The sequence below is a fragment of the Ambystoma mexicanum genome, chromosome 10 (genome assembly GCF_040938575.1).
Source record: "Ambystoma mexicanum isolate Mex_15411 chromosome 10, UKY_AmexF1_1, whole genome shotgun sequence".
NCBI lineage: Eukaryota > Metazoa > Chordata > Amphibia > Caudata > Ambystomatidae > Ambystoma > Ambystoma mexicanum.
The window spans coordinates 1,506,608,428-1,506,629,100 of NC_090932.1; the positions used below are offsets into that span (position 1 = coordinate 1,506,608,428).

At 46.5% G+C, this 20,673-nt stretch overlaps 1 protein-coding gene across 4 annotated transcripts in view; it reads right to left on the bottom strand.

The window, feature by feature from the left end:
• Window positions 1-5,760: 5,760 nt before the first annotated feature.
• The window catches only part of SBNO1 (strawberry notch homolog 1), a 2,127,865-nt gene continuing 2,112,952 nt past the window's right edge, over window positions 5,761-20,673 (bottom strand). For all 4 annotated transcript variants that reach the window (XM_069619669.1, XM_069619670.1, XM_069619667.1 and 1 more), the window contains one exon: window positions 5,761-8,200. In XM_069619669.1, coding sequence (XP_069475770.1) covers window positions 8,058-8,200 — 143 coding nt within the window. In that variant the 3' untranslated portion in view covers window positions 5,761-8,057. The remainder of the gene's footprint in view (window positions 8,201-20,673) is intronic.

Genomic DNA, 20,673 nt, shown 5'->3' on the forward strand with positions numbered 1-20,673 from the left:
GCAAACTCTGCCCCAGGGATGTGTCGAGCACTGCTTCGATGTACTGGAGCCGCTGTGTAGGTGTCAACTGAGACTTCTTTAAGTTGAGGGAGAAGCCCAGCTTCTGAAGGGAGTGGCAGGTGATGGACAGATGATCCAGGACTTGCTCGGGAGAGCGCGCCCTGATCAACCAATCGTCCAGTTAGGGGTAGACGTGAATCCCCCCTTTCCTGAGATACGCTGCCACCACCACCATTAGCTTGGTGAAGACCCTCGGGGTGGAGGTCAATCCGAACAGTAGGACCCAAAACTGAAAATGCGAGTCGCCAACCGCGAACCTCAGGTACTTCCTGTGCTTGGGATGAATCGGCACATGAAAGTAAGCATCCTTGAGGCCGAGAGACACCAACCAATCCTGAAGTTGAAGGTCCTGGAGGACTTGAGAAAGAGTAACCATCTTGAACTTGTCCTTCCCGAGTAGCTTGTTCAAACCACACAAGTCCATGATGGGTCTCCATACCCCCTGTCTTTTTTTCGGGATCAAAAAATATGGGGAATACCATCCTCTGTTCCTCTCCCCTACAGGCACCAGTTCTATGCGCCTTTCTCCAGCAGGGATCGGATTTCTTGCGCAAGGAGAGGATCCAGACTCTTCAAAGAGAGCTTCCCCGCTGGATTGTCATGAGGCCTCTGCCGGAAAGGAAGACAGTAGCTGTGGGCTATTATCTCCAGAACCCACACATCTGAAGTAATGGCACGTCATTCTACAAGATGCTGCGCCAGTCTTCCCCCAACCGGCGAACCATGGGCCATGGCCTCATGACTGAGCGGAAGCAGCTGCGGCAGTGCCTGAGGGCAAGGAGGCAACAGCCTGAGCGGCTTGGGCACTTCAAGTACCTTGTTTTCCACCTCTGGTACTCCTACGTTGGCCCTTTTGACTGGCAGCTCCCCTCGATCTACCAAAGGAAGAGTAGTATCGAAAGGAACCTCCTCTCCATTGCTGTCCCCTAGGACGAAAAGGCAGAGGTTGACGTACTGTAGCACACTACGACTTTGCTGCAGCTTTTGAGGTCTGCAACCTCTGAAGGCTCTCGTCAGCTTTGCTGCCAAAAAGATGGACACGATCAAAGGGCATGTGGAGTAGCCGGGACTGCACATCGGGAGCAAACCCCGACTTCCGCAACCACGCAAACCTGCATATCATGGTGCTCGCCGCCATGGACCGGCAGACAGTCTGCCACGTCCAGACCCGACTGAACTGATTCACACATGGCATCCTTGCCATCTTGCACGAGGGCTAGAAAGCCATCCCGTTCCTCCCCTTCGGGAATATGTTCAGCCACCAAAGATACACAATTCCATAGAGCGTGAGTGAATCTTGCTAAGGCACAAACGGAGTTGGCTGGCTTTAAAGCCATAACCCCAGATGAAAACACTTTCTTCGCCCAACCATCAAAGCGCTTGTCGTCCCCATCGGGAGGGATGGTAGGGTACGCTGCCTGCTTCGCTGGGGCCGTAGCCGCCTGCACCACCAAACTCTCCGGAGTGGGGTGCATAGATAAGTAGCAGGGGCCACCACTGGCTGGACGGTATTTCTTCGGAAGCGACTTACCCACTGCCGGGAGACTCTCCAGAGCAGTCCAAGCCTCCGCCACCCTTCTTTGTAAGGCCATATGAAATGGCAGCACCGGGTCAGTGGGCGGAACTTGGTCCAATATATCTGTCAGGTCATCCTGCAGAAAATCAACAGGTGGCGCAGACCACCCCAAGTATTCAGTCACTCTCAACATGAGACGCCTGTACGAGGACTCGGCATGTGTTCCAGGCTCAGGCCTGCCCCAAACTCAACCTCCGGAGTGGTGTCCACACCACTGGCGTAGGTCCTCCGTTTGGCTGTGACCAGACAACAGGTCATCAGGAACCTCAGGAGGCATAGACCCCGCCTCATCTGACCCTTCTTCCACCTCTGAAATGTAGTCCAAAGGCTGTCATAAATCAAGCATGGGGGTATGACCAGAGAAGGGCTCAAAGACATGCCTCACTGACTTACAGAGGGCCTTCCTTAGAGTTTCCACTGCCCTCCGGGGCACCTCCGGTAAATACTCCTCAAAAGGCGTTGAGGCCGCCGATGGAATTGGCGTCGACATCGACCGAGGCGTCGACGACTTCGACAACAGCTACGAGGCAGTAGCCCCGAGCATGCCCTTCGACTGCCTCAGCGGCGACAGCGTCGATGACTTCCTCGGAGCCGGAGCCTGGAGAGAGTCCCTCGATGGACATGGCGCCGACGGCGTTGATGCCTTCTTAGAAGGCCTCACATGCTCAGACGGTCTCGAGGACCGGGACCTGGCATGGCTATGGCGATCAACCTTGTCCGATTGGGACCTCAATGGCTCCCGATGATCGCGCCGCCCGCCCGAGCCCGAAGGTGTGCGAGCGGTGGCTCTAGCGTGTTCCTTGCCGGTTTCTCTCAAAGGCGCGGACGGAACAGTGCCCTGCGATTTCAAAATCGCCATCATCTGCTGGCGGAATGCGTCCCATTCCGTCGGCGATGAATGCTTGGTGGGACAAGCAACCCGCCGTCTGGCGGAGTCCTCAGACGAGGACGGGGAAGGCGACCGATGACGGCGCTTCCGAGAATGCCTAGAAGAGGCAGATGAATGGCGGGTCCTACTCTGCGACCGAGACCCCCTGGACTTATGCCGACGTGGAGAGTCGCCCCTCGAGTCGTCGGTCGAAAGCCCAGCAGATTTCGACTTACGGGGTTTAGAAACCCTACCTACCGACAATTTCTTCTTCCGCTAACGCAAGGCCTTCGATGTCAGGAACTGGCAGTCATAGCAGTCGTCGGTGGCGTGGCTCTCGCCAATGCACCAGAGGCAGATGTCGTGCGGGTCCATAATGGACATTTTGGCACTGCAGTCCCGACACTTTTTGAAGCCCGACTTCGGGGTAGAAGAAGACGAAGACATATTCTCAAACTTTCACAATCGAATTAGGAAGAATCGAGCGTGGCGAGACTCCGAGGCAAACATGTTCATGGAAAAAACAGAATTGAGGTTATGGCCGCCGTGCGTCCTAGATATAACATCCAGTGACGTCGACCCTTGACAGAAGCCCTCGAGGACAGCGTATCGACGTCATCGACGCAGGACGCCTAAAGATTTTCCGAGGCAGCACAGCTGTGGTGATTACGGTCATAGATGGGGAATACGTCAGAGGACACAATCCCCTCGAAAGAAGGATTCTGAAAAAGATGGTTTCTGACTGCAACGGGTGTAATGGATTCACCAGAAAAGGAAGGGATGGTGGATTCTCGAAAAGGAAGTTTATCAGATGCAAAGGAGGTCGAGCTGATACAGCCCATAAAAGCCTTAGGGACCTAGTCTTCCTCATTTCTTTCTCCGGTATAGTACTGTGTCTCACCTTGGGCATTCCCCCAAGCACAACCCCAGGCTCCCTCACCTAGGTGATCCTTAGTCGCTCCCAGGTTTGGGATCTGCCAATCCTCCCCAGGCCACCTGAATAAGGGCTTCCCGGGGTTTACTTGGGAGAATACCCTCAGGTTTCAAATACAGGAAGCCGCCCACATCTCCCCCCTCAGGGATATGCTCAGTTGCATGCATTCGCCACAGTGGACCACAGGCCAAGAGATAATTTCGCCATAGTGCAAGAAGTGCTTACAGCTCGAAGGGCAAGACTGCCTGATGCAAACACTGCCCCCCCCCCGTACCACCAAGTGTCCATTCGCTTACTTCCCTATTAGGTGGAAGAGGGGGGAATGTGGAAGACTTCACATTGGCAGTCGAGGCCTGCACCACTAAGCTCTCCAGGGAGGCGGGAGTAATTAGAAAAAACAGGTAAGAGGGAGAAGGGCAAGGTTTTCTTGCCAGCTCCCAGGCAACTGCCAATGCCAAAGCAGGCGTCTCCTATACCTCCAGTATGGGGGCTTCAACTGCCACATTGAAGGGCAGTTGCATTTCCTTCCTTCCATAATTCAAACTGAATTTTCGGCCTGGACAGGGCCGAGAGCCCCAGATTATCAGCTACCTTCGCTATCAACCTCTGAAAAAAGACCTGAGGGAGGTGTCTAGCCACTGGCCTCTTGGAGGTTTAAGGCCAGCCTTGGCAAAGAAGCATCTTTTGACAACATTGTTCCCGTTCCTACGGGGTCGAGGATTGGGTAGGAAAAGGACTGTATACGGCTCCGGAGAACCTCTGGATCAGTGGCTCTTCTTTTTGGAAGAGGAGGAAGAATGCCAGTGCGAGGATCCACTAGGAGAGCAGGATCTCTTACAGTGCTTCTTTTCCTTTCCCGTACGCAGAGGGGACCTCAACGCACTGATGCTCGGCACCGAGTGCCCTGAAACAAGACTGCACAACATCACCCTTTGTCTTGTGGATGAAGGTAAAAAGCTTTGCTGCCGGTTCCTGACACAACCCACAATCATGGGTGTCATGTCCCTCGCCCAAGCAGTCTAAACAAATCCGATGCAGATCCGAAACATTTCTGCCGGGCAGCAGTCCGCGCACGGTTTGAACCCAGAGGTCTTGGCAGGGTCGGGCATGTTGACGACAAATATGACAATTTAGACAATGTGTTCCTGAAGCAAACAGTGTGTGCGGATAAAAGTAACTGATGTCCCAGGGCCTCTATATATGCTGGCCCCTACGTCTTGTCTGGTGTTGGGCGTGTAGGGACATCGGACGGAGCCAACGCTGAGACACGCTGCACCCCCTAGCGGTAGAAACATTTCCAAAGAACAGCTGTGTTGTAGATCGGATATCATAGATGAGGAGTCCTTAGGAGGAAGGAATACATTAGAAATTGACAAGCATGGAAGTCAGTTGATGTGCACTGTAACAAAAACAGACTTAAAAATAAAAATATTGAACATTAGCTGCAGAATTTACTATGTAGTAAAATAAAACACAATGAATGTCTAACAAATGTGTATTGCTTGTTTACACTTCTATAATTACAATGCACTGTAAGGAATTAAGCATGTAAACAAAAAAAGAAAACCCTGTTACAAGCAAATACTGTGTTACCAATGGTAATGTGTCTCCATTAGAAGTATGTGTGTGCTGTAAATTCTGAACTGAAAAATGATTTCCTCTCATATTTGCTAAAACTTTTTTAAGTAAAGTACTTTAACACAGCTGAACAAATCAATGAGCATAAAGCACCTTTTTACAGTTAAGTTATAGGTATCATATCTGAAGAAATGTGTTTTTTGCCAAAACACAAACCTCTCATATATACAGATATTTAAACAGGTCATTTTACTTTGAAATAGTACTACTGGTTTAATGACTAAAGAGATGACAAAACATGTCAATTTCTTGCCTATATGAAACATTTGCATAGAAAGGAACAGACTTATTAGAACAGAATCATTATCTCGGGAGGATAGCTCAGGGGAAACGTACTCGCCTTGGAAGCAAGACGACACAAAGCAACACAAGTTTGATCCCCGGGTCCGCGCTTCGAAGTATCTGGGTATTAAGCGCGTTAAAAAATAACCTATTATATCATTCAAACATGCAAAAGTCACAAAAAAATCAAAACAATTAATCACAATTTAAAGGTTTGCTCATTTCAAAAACAAGACTTAAAACCTAGCCCTAGACAAAGCTTCTTGAGAGCTAGCAAAAAGCTTTAGATTTATGGGACAAAGTGGGCAAAAGCAAGTTTTAAGATTATTTTATATGTTGAGTGGAATGATTCAGCTGGTTTTTACATTAGGTGTAATAGAAATAACGTTTTCATTCAATTAATTGTATTTAAAACATGTTTATTCTGTAAACAATAAGAAGTCTGTTGAACTCTGCCAGAGCATTTGGTCAGGAAATACTCTTTAGAACTATATATAAAAAGTGTGACGACAGCTTCCAAAAGGGCAAGAGCTCATTTCAGTCAGACTGATCAGTGCAGTCATACAAGTGAATACAGAGTAATGTTAGTAGCATTTACCACATCTTGCTCATCAGGGTATGTATAAATATTTCTATTATACCAACATATTACCTAGTATGTGGTATAACAGCCAACTATCTGGAAAATGAAAAGAACACTAAGCTCATTTCACGACCTATATGGCTGAAAGATCAATTTCGTGGTTGTTATCCCTGGCTTCAAGTACATGCAACTGTAACGAAAAGACAACTTCAGAAGAAATTAGTTAACAAGTGAGCTGTGCAAATGTTTGCTTGTAAGACCTCCAAACATCGATTGTTGAGACAAAGCTGCCATTTTAGTGTCCGTGCCCAGTTCAAGCAATATCCCTCACACAGATAACATAACTAACATGGATTAAAGTTCATGTACTGCACCTGATCAAAGCAGCAATATTGTGCACTAAAACAACGAAATATTGTTTAATCCTGTAACGCATGCAATGGCTTGCCTCAAACAGGCAACCAATTATTCATACCCAATTTATTCAATAGCACTGCTAACTTCGGGCACAGTCCTGAATTTGTGAGCGCTGCCACAGTTAGCTCAAAATAGGATCATCAGCCAAGATACTGCCTTCACTGCACATGCATACATAAAGTGCTTGGGGCCAAAAAGTACAAGAGGACTGGTCCATAGCTGTGCGATACATTTGAGAAGTATTTCTATAGTATAATAGTACTTGGTTTTGCCTTAAGAGAGCAAGTGCAGCAGAAACTGAAGAGCAATAGTTTACCACAGGAATAAACAGAACAGAGCAGCTGTTCGAAAAAGAGTCTTTTTCTGTTATTAGAATAACTTTTTTTTATTTGTCAGCTACAAGACATTAGCATCTTGCAGACTGTGTGTGCATGTATGTTGTATGTGTTTTGACAGGTTTATACAATCTGAACTTTTCATTAGTGCAACCTGTGCAAGCAAGATATGACAAACATTGTCCTTCACTTTCTTATAAACATCTACCATTATAGGCGAAACAAAACTTACCCATATTATAGATAAGTGACTATTCACATTTGTACAATACATTTTTTTTTAACATGTCAAGAGAAACTCTACAATGTTTTACAACAGATTAAACGCGTTCAAATTACTAGGTAACAAAGAGGACACCCAGTAGAATCTGTGGGCGTTTCCCACTGTCTACACCTCAAGTAAGGTAATCTTCCTACAAATTAGATTGTTCTTAAATTACAATAATTATAAAAAAATAAGATTGTACATGAGAAGGAACTGGATTACCACTTAAATTTACATAGCCTTCTCGGATTAAGAATATTTAACTATGAGGGCAACGCTGTAAATTCAGCATATTTGCAGCACACATTAGGAATAGCAGTTATACATTAAAACAGAACAAACTTTTCAATTTAAGATGCCAGTCAAATTCTTTGAGTAACACATTGTAGACTCAAATATAACCACCTTACAAAAGAACCAAAAAAAAAAACAATTAAATAATGGGATATAAACATCACTATATATACACAAATGTATATACTGATCAATCTAGATATACACATATCCAGACATATTTCAATATATAATGCAATAACCAAAGCTATGCAGCTATGATTCTATTTCTGACTCATTTGCTTGTCCATGCATGTTCCCAATGACATGCACTGTAAACAAAAAACTGGGACATCCCATGAATGCATATTGGCATGCTCTCATGAGTGTACTGCTTTAGAAGTAAAAAGAAAACTACATGTATACACGCAAATTCTCTAAAATACATGCATTCAAGGAGATCTGTCACAGAAATGGCATTAATTTACTGTGTAAAACCCTGAGCAATGTATGGCAAAATAAAATTGGTTTTGGGGACACAATGTTTTTGTTTACAGAAATTGTGGTTTGAAACCCATGTTTTACGTTCAAAGTATGAGCAAAAAGGAAGCAATACAGGAAAACTGCAGGACCGATGAACCAGAAAAAAACAACCATTGGCTTTCATTTTTCATCTCTTAAATAAACCTCAAATCCCAAAACTGCCAGTCAGGCAGAAATAAAATGAAAAGTTTTAATCTTTGGAATTTGCCCCTGATTTTTAAGAAAATGATATGCTCGCAGAGCCATTTCTATAAAAACTCCAGTACACTTAAGTTCCAGTTCTCTATGTGTTGCTGAAATGGCTGATGCTCTGGGGATGATGTTGCTGCCAGATATGCTGCTGCTGTACTGCTAGCTGTTGAGACTGATCCGAGGTTGAGAGGAGATTTACAAGAGGTGCTACACAATTTGCAGGAATTATCAGTCCTGTAATAAATGCAAAACACATGTCATTACATTCTAAACAACTTCTAGTTGAAAATACTGGTTAGTTGCAAGTCAACTGATAACGTTTATATTACAATGAATACAATGTCAGTTTGAAAAGTAAAGCCGGGCACAGACGAAAAAAAACCCTCATAAACACATGACAGTTTAGGAGTAAGGTAATCACCTCACAAGACCTCCTATTTGTCAACAGGGTAGCAAATCGAGAAGAAAAATGAAACATAATTGCTCTGCAGATTCTTTCAAATACTGGCCATATGCCCACAAGGTAAGTAAGGCGAGTAATGGCAATGCCTAATCTATCCCAGCACTTACCTGATTTGTCAGGTTACATTTTCTGCAAGGGAGAAAACTTAGTGATTTCCAGTATAAAATAGGCCACAGGTACCAGACAACGTCAAAAGCAAGTGTTGCTGGCAACCCATAGCAAGCATTAGGAACAAAAAACCCTTTTTTGTAATATTTTATTGGTGCATTACATATACGGAATATAGGAAAAACAAAAGGTTATGCTGAAATACTTCAAAACAGGAGTCCGTATAGGACCATTAGTAACTACAAGGTGCTATAATCACCTCCCAAAATGCTCCTCCAATTAGAACAACAAACTACTTCCCTTCGGAAATATTTTCTGATGGATTTGTCACAGATTGTTCATTTTTAGAACAAATTACTTACCTCCGGTAATACTCTTCCTGAGGGATATTCCTCTCACAGATTTCTCAGCTTAGATATTTTTCCTGCTTTAGCAAATCGCAGAAGCTTTTTTGGTAGCAAGGGGGGTGCTGTGTGGCTTTGGCATAGAGGTCCTTCGGTACACTTCTACCTCAAGTCCGGACAGGACATCGGTATAAATAGCTTGCACTGTGCTCCATGAACTCAGTTTTGTCCCCTATCTCAGCAGCATTGGGAAATTAGAAGAATTATTTGAAGCATTCTTTGTCAGAGGGACAGGATGGGAGGGTGATGAGGAATCTGTGGGAGGGAATATCCATCAGAAATAAATAATGTGTTCTTCTAATGGATAGTGTCCTTCCACAGATTTCTCATTATAGACAAACTCCCATCGCAGTATTGACATTTACGAGGAGGGAAGAGCATATTCCCAGGAAAAAGTTAAATCAGGAAATTTTGCAAGATCGCCCTGCAAAATGGGCATTTTGAGGTGATCTAGGATGAGATGATCTAGGAAGTAATGGTTTGTGAAAGTATGTAGAGAAGACCATGTTGCGGCCTGGCAGATGCCCAACGTATGGACTCCACTTTAGAGGGCGATGTAGCGGCATCCCTCTACTGACGTGCTCTGAAACCCTTGGGAACCTTCGTTGCTGCAGTAGAATAGAATTCTGTTATGCATAATGCTAATCTCTATAGTGTCTGTTTTACCACCCCTTTTCTTAATCTAGGATTGGTGTGTTTTATGAAGAGTTGGTCCATCCTCCTGAACTTTGATCTGGCAATATAAAAACTGAACACCCTCTTGGGTTTAGCCTGTATAACCTTTCATCATCTTTTGTTGGATAATCAGGAGGGGGTAAAACACTCACAAAACGATCTTCTGGGACAAGTAAAACCCATTAAACCACCTTAGGTGGGAAGCTGGAGCATACCGTGAGCATATCCTGTTCTTTTTTTTTTTTTAACAACTTTATTTAACGTTGCACGAGGTAAGCACATACAAATCATACAGCATATTTAGCACATTACATGCACACATATCATAGTACCACAATTTCGGTATTTTCACTCTCCGCCTTGTCTGTTAAATATTGCTTGTACCTAGCCCATATATTCCTCGGTTTTGAGGAGGGCAGCACCGAATCAATATACAGTTCTTCTGTATCATTAGTCCATAGCATGTCGTTGTCCCAATCTGCCTTCGTCGGGGGGTTTGCACTTTTCCACCTCATAAGTATCACTCTCTTTGCTATCAATAAGCCAAGGTTTAGCAGCTTCCGCCAGGTTGGGTCCATTTTCCCTGTCGCGCCCAATAAACATAACCGTGGTAACCATTCTACTGGTTGATCTGCCATTTCATCTAGAGCTGCACACACCTCCTTCCAGTATTCGCCCAATTTTATACATGCCCATAGCATATGATGAATGTTTGCGTCTTCAGCCCCGCATCTTGGGCATTCCCCCGACAGGGCGGGGTAAATTAATCTGAGCTTAGCTGGGGTGTAGTGGGTGCGGTGTACTATTTTGTAGTGTATTAGCCTATACCTGGCGTTGCAGGATATTTGTTTAGTGAGTTCACAGATCTTAGCCCACTCATGATCATCGATTTGCTGTTCGAGATCCTGTTCCCATTTGGCTTTGGATGCGCTTTCGGGATCGGGCGTGTTTGCATTATAACTTTGTACAGTGCTGAGGCTGTGATTTTCTGTGTCCCCCCTGTGAACATATACCCTAATCCCATATTAATCTCTGGTTCATTGGGAAAGGTGGGGAGTAATTTTTCCATTGTTGCTTTCACTCTCATATATTGCATTTTATAACAATTGGACCTTCCCACCATTTCCTGGATGTCTTCCCATTTTACAAAGAGCTTTCCTGAGAATAGTTGTCCCCACTGGGATATACCTTTGGAAGACCAGTGTATAGCCACTTCCCCGTCTAGAGTAAATGGTGTCCGAGGATCTCCCCAAATCGGCATACTCGGATGATATAGCCTGTCTTTACCATATATGTCTGCCAGCTTGACCCAGGCCGTAACCGTCACCTTCGTGGGATCTATGGAGTTATGATGTGTGTGTGATGCTGTGGTCATTTGGTGAAGTGCGGTAATTGCCTCTTGTTCAGTTGTGCCTAGCGATGGGGTACCTGGATCGATGAAGACAGCGGCCCATTGCGCTGCGTAGTGTGCCTGTGCTGATAAGTAATATAGCTCTAGGTCAGGTGCTGTTAGCCCCCCTCTAGTGTATGTGTTTGTTAACAACCTCCAGCTCAGCCTGGGATGTCCCCCCCATACAAAGGAGATACACGCACTACTCATCCTAGTAAACAGGGCTCGGCCCGGCCAAACCGGCACAGTGCTAAACAAATAGAACAGTTTTGGTAACACTATCATCTTAATAAGGGCTATTCTTCCCATCATCGAGATTGGTAGAGCGTCCCAACGCTTTATCTTAATACATAATGCGTCCGCTAGCGCGCTATAGTTCAAGGCCCGTGATAATTGTGCTGTTCTGGCTATGTGTGCCCCCAGATATTTGATATGCACAGGGCTCCAAATGAGGCCATGTAGGTCATTAGGTACCACGGTATTTTTTGTAAACGGGAAGATCTCCGATTTGGATCGGTTAAGACGCAGGCCCGAGAAGTCTCCAAATTTATTAACTTCAGCGAGAATTTTGGCGAGCGTACGATCTGGATCCCGTAAGTACAACAAAATGTCGTCAGCATAAAGATTGATGATATGGAGTCTACCCTCTACCCTCAGTCCAAATGTGCTGTAGCGTGACCTCAGTATATCCGCTAGGGGCTCTATCACCAGGGCAAACAGCAGTGGCGATAGAGGGCATCCCTGCCTGGTTCCACCGAATAATTCTAATATCTCCGTCAGCGTGCCGTTGACTCTAATCTTGGCGTAGGGATGCGCATATAGTACCCGTATCCATTTCATGATATAAGGGCCAAACCCATAATTTCTAATAACCCCAAATAGAAAGGGCCAGTAAACTGTATCAAATGCTTTATGCATATCAAGAGACACTGCCACTCCCTGTGTTTCGGGGGCTAGTTTGGCCAATATATTGTAACATCTCCTAATATTCGTTGCCGTGGATCTGCCCAGGATAAACCCCGCTTGGTCTTGGTGGACCATATGGGGCATAAGTGGTGATAATCGGGTTGCCAGTATTTTCGCAAAAATCTTCGCATCCGTATTAATTAATGATAGGGGTCTATACGAGCCGCATTCCTCTGGTGGTTTACCTGGTTTGAGTAATAGTGTAATCACCGCTTCCCTGGTGGTCTCAGGTAATTCCCCTTTGTCTAAGGCCTCTACCCAGACGGCGTGTAGCCTAGGAACCAAGATAGTACTGAATTCCTTGTAAAATTCTGCTCCAAGGCCATCTGTCCCTGGGGCCTTCCCGTTAGGCAAGGCTTTTATAGCTTCTGCTATCTCTGCCTCCGTTATCGGATTCTCAAGTGATTCTCTAGTAACATCTGCTAATAATGTTGTTGGTATGCGGGAGAGATATTCATCAATCTCCTCTTCAGTTGCATTACATTGAGGGGAGTACAATGCCTTATAGTATTCATAGAACACCTCCTGTACTCTAGCATTGTCGGTGGTAACTGTGCCGTCCTTTAGCGTTATGCATGGTATTGTTGCATGGCCCCCCTCGCCCCTTATTGTTCTGGCTAATAGTCTACCTGGGCGCTCACTTTCCCCGTATCTACGAGCAGTTCTTGGTCTGTCGAAATATCGGATCTCACGGTCCGCCCCTTCCTTGTATTCATCTAATTTCAGCTTAATCTCTAAGCTCAGTTGTGCGGATGATGTGTGTGCATATAACGATTGAAGAGAGGCTATGTGCGTTTCCAGGCGCGCCAATCTTCCCCTGATATCTTTGAGGACTCCCGCCTCTGTGGAGATTGAGTTACCACGAATACAGACTTTAAACGCCTGCCACAATATGGCCTGGCTAGCTACTGAATTCTCATTTATGTCAAAATAGTCCTGTATGTATTTTGTCAGTGCAGTTTTGTACACCAGGTCCTGTAGGGCCGCCGGTTTGAATTTCCATGGTGCTTTCCACACTTTAGCATCTGGAATGCACAGCGTTAACTGTATCGGGGAGTGATCAGAATATGTTCTGGGGTAGATATGTACGTTCTCAGTCCATGTTAACACCTCATCATCTACCAGCCATAAATCAATTCGAGAATGCATGTCATGTACAGTGGAGTAATATGTATATTCCCTTTTCAGCGGATTTAACACCCTCCATACATCCTTCACATTCAGGTCAGTCATGTGGGTGAGTATATTCTGCGCCGCTCTCGACAATGCCCTCTGTTGTGTTGAGGTACGATCTAGATGTGTGTCAAGAATCGTGTTAAAATCCCCCCCGATTATCAATCTGGCAGTGGGATAAGATGCAAGTTTTCCAAATAATGTTGTATAGAACTCTGCATCGTCTATATTGGGGCCATATACATTTAATAGGACCACCTCTTTGTCGCCTAGGGTGCCATGAAGTAGTACGTATCTCCCTTCAGGGTCACAATCGGCGGTGCTGCAAGTAAACGGGAGGGCTTTGTGAATTAAAATGGCCACCCCTCTAGCCCTTTTGGAATATTTAGTGTAGTACTGATGCGTCCCCCAATGCGCAACCAATGGACCCGCGTACTCAGGCCCTATGTGTGTTTCCTGTAGGAAGATAATTTTAGGGTTCTGTCTGTTGACATAGGCAAATATTTTCCTCCTCTTGACTCGAGCCCCCAATCCTCTAACATTCCAGCTCAGCATTTTAATAGTGCCTGTGTCGTGTTCAGCCATTATCTATAACACAGGTGTGGTCATGTGTTTGATGGTGTATGTGTAGTGCGTGCTCTAGAACCAAAGTGCCTTGAACCAACGTGCTTTTTGTTCTTAAACTTCCCGATACAGAACCAATTCCCGCAAAACCGTTCCTCACCCTCCCCCCTCCCTCATAGTTCCCCGAACTCCAACTATGTACTTCAATTTTCCCCCACCCCCTCCCATCCCTCGTATTGTGCACCTGCTACAGGGGGAACTGTGGCGAGTGCAAGTGCCCATGCCTTTTCGTTTCGTTAAATCAGTCCAGGTTCTTCATGTTGCTCTCACTGATGATGACACATGCGGGACTTTCTCCGATCTTCGTGATTTGCAATGGTCGATATTTCTTCCCTATTACTTCCGGCTCCCTTGGAGGGGGCCCTACTTTTACATGAGTCTAGTGTTCTACATTGACGTGCTTGTTGTCGGATAACCCTTTAGTTCAGGGGACATTTCCATTCGTCTTCTGTGCAGTTGGCACGGGTATATGAGTTTCAATGAAATTTGCCGCCTCATCCGGGAACGTGAAGAAATATACTTTGTTTTGATGCTGGATTTTCAATCTTGCCGGGTAGAGCATTGCATATTGTACCTGACGGGCCTGGAGTAGTTTCTTGACCTCTATGAACTGCTTTCTCTCCTGCTGAACCGCCAGCGTGAAGTCTGGGAAGATACGGATGACGCTGGTTTCCCATCTCAATTCTTGCTTTTCTCTAGCAGCCTTCAAAATTAAGTCTCTGTCACGATAATTTATCAGTCTCGCTATTATAGGCCTAGGGTATGCACCCGGTTTCGGTTTTGGGGCGAGCGATCTATGTGCACGTTCTACAATGAACATTGCCGACCATCCAGGGTCCCCCAGAAGATTGCGAAGAAGGTCCTCCACTGCCTTTTCCATGGATCCTTTTATTGCTTCCTCCGGTATTCCGATAATGCGGATATTATTTCGCCGGGATCTAGCCTCCAAATCCTCGCATTTAGCTTTTACTGTTCCCAGTTCGATTGCCATCGTGGAAACTGTGGTCTTCAAGGTCTCAAGTGCATCTTCCGCGCCAGATATCCTCGTCTCTGCTTCGGTCATTCGTGATGTAGTTTTATCTAGCTGTGATCTGATAGTGGCAACGTTCGCTGTTATTCCATCGAGTTTTTCGTTTAGGGAGGAAAAGCCCTGTTGCATAGCTAAAAAGACCGCCTGGGGGTCCATCATCGGCGGTGGAGGAGCCATTTGTTCCAAGGGGGAAACCTCCTCTGTTAAAGCCCGCTCGGACTCCTTCCGCATTGTCGTTGTATATCTGTCAATGGCTCCTGTTCCCTTCTTTGGGCCAAAACCTTTGGGCATCGTTGTTATTTCCTCCCTGTCAGAAGCCCCGGGTCAGCGAACTCCAACAAATAATCGCCTTGGGATTTGCACTGTGGTCAGAGGGTGCCCTATGTTTCCCGGAGGGGTGGCGAGAGCAATGTCTAATCTTTCCTCGGCTCAGTACTCAGTATTTCGGGAGCCCTTTACTGATGGTGGTATCCCTCAATCAATGCACTAACTATACAGTTCTTCGCGGACAATATTGCCGTAGGCCTCGCACATGGGATGAATCAGGAAGTGTTTTATATCATGCGATCTCAGCCGTTTCAATGCGTTTTCCTAAGCCCCCTCCTGACTGTTCGCGAAGACTGCTATTCCCATGTCTCGGGATCGGGGCACAGTTCAATGTTCCTTCAGTTCCTGCCCATATGGCCTTGCTCAGATTAATGTGTAGTTTGGGAGGACTCAGTCCAGCGCGGGGCCCAAGGACCAGCCACAGGGCTGTGACCTTCACTATCTCCCAACGCCTCGGTGCGCCCACCGGAGTGGCTGTCGCCCGATGGGGTTCCCGCCAGGGGGGGCCCGGCTTCCTACAATTGTCCGCCTACCTTGCAAGTTCTCCAGGCAGCTGCTGCAGGGCTCTGAGATGTCCGCCTGGTTCCCACAGGCTCGAGAACGTCCTCGGTCCCCCTCCGTGGGAGCGTGTGGACCTTGCTCGGGTTCGCTGTTTCCCAGTGCGGGTGCTAGAATGTCAGCCCCGCAGCAGCGCCCGCGGTCCTCTTCTCTTGTCTATCTGGGCGCAGCCGATGGCATCAGGAGGGGTTCTCCACCCCTCCTCGTCTTCCGGATCATACGCGGCGCGTCTGCAGTGTGGCCCTGTCGGTTGTTTCCCGGCCGCTGCTCGCGTAGATTGGGGCCAGGCTCCCAGCTTTCCGGGCCGCGCCTCAGGCTGCTCCCTCCTTCGGCGCGTGTGTCGGCGGTGTGGCTGCCGCTTCGGCCCCACACCAACCCGGGTCCTGAAACCCCGCCGGGCGGTTCTGCACACTCTGCCACACGTCTCTGGCGTTTGTCGTGAAGAACCGGACTATATCGACGGATATCTCGGCATTACGGCCCTCGTCTTCGCCAGAGCTTACACACGAGCGGCCATTTCCAGTCGTGCGCAACAGCGCCCCCCGAGCATATCCTGTTCTTTGAGAAAGAACTTACATGGAGGTTTGCAGGAAAGTATTTCCAAGTTCACTGAGACTATGAGCTGAGCTGATTGTTAACAAAAATATAGTTTTCCATGTGTGGAGCCTGAGCGGACAAGAGTGCATCGGCCCAAAAGGAGCTCGCATTAGGTAAGTTGGGACTAGGTTTAGATCACACGTCGGCACAATAAAAGGGGCCAGGGGAACGTATTGGTAAGCCCTTTAAGAAATTGAGTCACTATTGGCATATTTAGGTAAGATCCTTGCTTAGGAATGTGCCTAAAGAGGCAAAGAGCAGCCAAGTATGCCTTTACTGTAGTCACCTGTGCAGGGGCGGCTCGCCCATAATAGCCGACAGGGCGCTGATAGCCAGAATCGCTGCCCATTATGAAGAAGCCCAGTCAGCCCAGTGAAAACACAGAGCGCACCCTTCAGCTGCTTGCTGCAACTTAACTTTAGTTCCTCAGTGCGCATGTCGAATGGGTCATGCAAGGCGGGGGCATTTTGGTTCCCCCACCCTTGCATGGTGCACTGGAGATGCAGGCTGGGGAACTGCACATCTGACTGTGCATAGGGGACACTCATGCACCACCCTGCTCATTCATATTGCCTTGGGCATTGTAGAGGGAACACACTGGGTCATCGTGCAGCATCCAGGCAGCGCTCTGTGCTTCACGATTTCTGTTCTTGTGCGTGGAAGCTGAAGAGCCTTCATCATGTGCGGTGACGTTGTGACGAGCAGAAGAACCCGGATGCGGGCTGAAGGGAAGAGCAGAGTTGTATTTGTATCAATGTGTATGTTGGTGAGTGTAATGTATGCGTGTGTTCTTGAGCGAGTGTATGATACATGGACACGTTAATGAGCAAGTGAATGCTGTGTACGTGTGTGTTTGAATGAGCATACTTGCCAAGAGTCAATGATTACACGCCATTGGCTAGAAGCGACTTCACATGTTGTGGCCGGATGTGCAAAGCAAACAAGAGTATGGTCTTATATGGGAATACTGGAGTATAATGGTGCACCTACCATGGAAATGTATGGGGACACCCAGTGTAAATATGTGTTTAATACTGGCATAGATTGTGGGGAAAAGCATCATGAAAATGAGTTCGGAAATGCTCCTGTGCACTGTTGGCGACTTGACTATTGGATTATTTCCGGAGTTACTGTAAAAAACCGATTGCAAGCTGTCTGGCTTTTTACACAATTTTTCGCAGAAAGTGTGCTGTATTATGCACTATTTTATCCCATGATTGAATCTTTTCTCAGGAGGGAAACCCTCCTGACAAACAGACTTGGCCTCCCTCGCAACAATCGGTCGCTTTCACATATTTGTGGCAAATAATGATGTCCCTCCAAATAACCAAATAAGACATTCACCATCCACCACTTCACCAAGGACAGTACCATTTGAGTGTTGCAAAGTTAAGGGACATAGTGCTTGGCTCTACACCAGTTGCAAAACCTCTTTCATCGGCAGAGATACAGAGCTTTGGTTGCCAGCCTTCTGGCTAAAAGCAACACCTCTATGACTACCTCAGGAAAGTCACAGTACTTGTATCTCAACCTTTCATTAGCCAAGTGTGGAAGTTGAGGGTTTTAATGCTTGGGTGACGTATCGTAGCTCCCACGAATGAGAGCAAGTATGTTCTCTGAGAAAGACACCAAGGAGGTCAGATGGGCCATGTCCAGAAGCTCTGAGTACCATGTCCTCCTGGCCACATCTGAGGCCATCAGAATTATGCTTGCCCCGAACCTCCAAACCTCTTGATGACATGAGGGATGACAAGGATAGACAACATTTATAGAAGTAGAAAATTACAGTTCACTCCGAACGCGACCTCCAGTGCTCCTCTCAGTGGAAACTTTCTGGAGAAAAAGGAGAAAAGACTTACTGTAATGTTCCTTGTATGGACTCTTCTCCTGCAGATTCCTCATCAGATAGATATCCTGTTCCAGCTTCAGCTGCTCGGAACAAACTTCGACAGGGGGCGTAGTGGAACTCGACTTGGCCGTCAATCAGACTTAACTCAGTGCTCGATCATTCGGCTCCGGACATGACATCAGGTGTCGTATATATACTGCGTCACTACGCCCCGTGCTCCAGTTCCCACCAAGCTCAACCACTGCAGAGGAAAACTAGTAGGCAAAATGTGGCCAAATAGACAATAGATGACAAAAAAACTAAATCCCAACCAGGATAAAACAGAAACTTCAAATATTTATTTTTAAAAAGAGGAAGGCATGCGGTTTGCAACCAAGAAGAGCAAGAGACCCTAGAACCATCGACAATACCTCATTCCAGGAGAATGCAGATACCTACTGCCAATACGTTCCTAGCAGGGATTGATGGGAGGATAGACAAGGATTCTGTGGGAGGAGAATCCATAGAAAGAACATTACGCCAAGTAATTTCTCCTTCCATGGATTGCTTTCCTCCCACAGATTCCTCATCAGATAGACTCCCAGTAGAGATACTGAGGCAGGAAGAAAGCTCTATAGCAGTACATTTTGCAACACTGCCCTTCCAATTCGAGCGTCAGCCCCACAGGCTACGCCCAGGCTATAATGCTTTGTCAACGTATGAAGCAAGGACCACGTTGCGGCCTGGAAGATGTCCCTAGCCGGTCTTCCCCTTTGCAGAGCCGTAGAAGTGGAGACTACTCTGGTAGAGTGGACCCTCATGCCAGGAGGCAATTACTTGTCTACGGTATGGTAGCTTTCAGAAATACACAATGTGAGCCATCGTGAAATTGTATGCTTCGATATAGCTAGGCCTTTTCTGGAAATGGAGTAGGCTACAAATAACTAGCCTGTTTTTCAGTATTCCGCCTTTCTTGCTACATAGAAGCTTAACGCTCACTTGGGGTGCAACTGGTGAAAACGCTCTTCCTCCTTGGAGGTGTGCGGAGGTGGATCGAACAGGTAGATCTATAGCCTGAGAAAGATGGCATTCTGACACCAATTTAGGCAAAAACCCTGGTCCCACTTTAAGAGATACTTTTTCCCCCGAAAGAAATTAAGAAAGGGTGGTTTGCAAGAAAGGGCCTGCAGCCCGCTGACCCGTCTGGCCTAGGTGATGGCAACCAGAAAAGCATTTTTCAATGTTAACAGCCGCAAAGAACAAGAACGTAACGGCTCAAAGTAGCCGCCATAAGATATGTAAGAACCAGGTTCAAATCCCAATCAGTGGAAACAAAAGGAAGAGGTGGAAACCTATTCACAAGGCCCTTCATGGATTGGTCCATAACCGGGATCGTGAAGGGATAGCCTTGATCCGGAGACCTTTTGAACACAGACAAAGCCGCCAAGTATCCTTTGACTGTGGGAACCTGAAGGCCTGAAGATGCCAGTGACAGTGGGGCAAGAGATATGGTCAATCTGAAGTTCCCTGCACCATGCCTAAAACCTTTTCACCCTGCACGAGTGCAGAGATCTTGTGGACTATCTGTATGCAGTCAGCAGCATCTCTAGTACCTCCTCAGAGAGGTCCCAGAGATCATATCCGTTAGGCAGAATCCTGCGCAGTGCCCTTGGGGACCACTACACACAATTAAGACTACAGGTGGCAATACAAGTTTTACCTTTGGTACAAGCCTGTACTACTATGTTAAAGTGGTAGCAGTAGCAGAGCAGCCAGGCTTATCTCAAGAGCATATGAGTAGTAGAAGAGATAACACAGAGACCACAATTACTGTGACTCAAGCAAACACTGACTCAAGGTTTCAGGTACAAAAATACAAGTACATTTATTTTAAAACCATTCGTTATCAACACAACACTTCTATTAAATTTAAAACCACACGTTGAATACACTACAACTGACCAATTAACTTTGTACGGTATGAATCAAGGTAAGTACCCTGTGTTGGAGAGAACCGGTATTATGGAACAATACTCGTTACCATGAATACGATTGCGATCACTTTTTGACAGTTCTGTTTACTAAATAAATGCGAATCCGCAGCAAGAAATGCTACCGTGGCAAAAACACACTTAGCACCTGAGATACCCAGAGAGAGTTGGGGGCAAAAATCATAGGCAATATGTTATTTATGCAAACAGGATCGAAGAACACTCGTGGACAGAAATGCAAGAGTCAAGAGGCCGGAGCCAGTGTCAAGTGGAACCGGGTTCCTGGATCATACGCCGGATAGTTCGCAATTCAAAGTTGCCAAGAGTACTTTAGATATTGTCCAATGTTCAGAAGCAAAAGTTATAAGGAGGAGGGAAAAATAAGGGCAAGCCTTATAAGCGAGAAAAAGGGATTTCACCCAAAATTCCTCAAGCAGGACACAGTACCTTTTCAAAGAAGAAGCTGGTGCCACGGCAGTTGTTTCTGGTAGTTTCCTGTAGACTCACGATTCCTGGCTTCGGCACGAAGAAGGACGATGAAGGGGGTCTACACCACACAGGGATGAGGCCGGC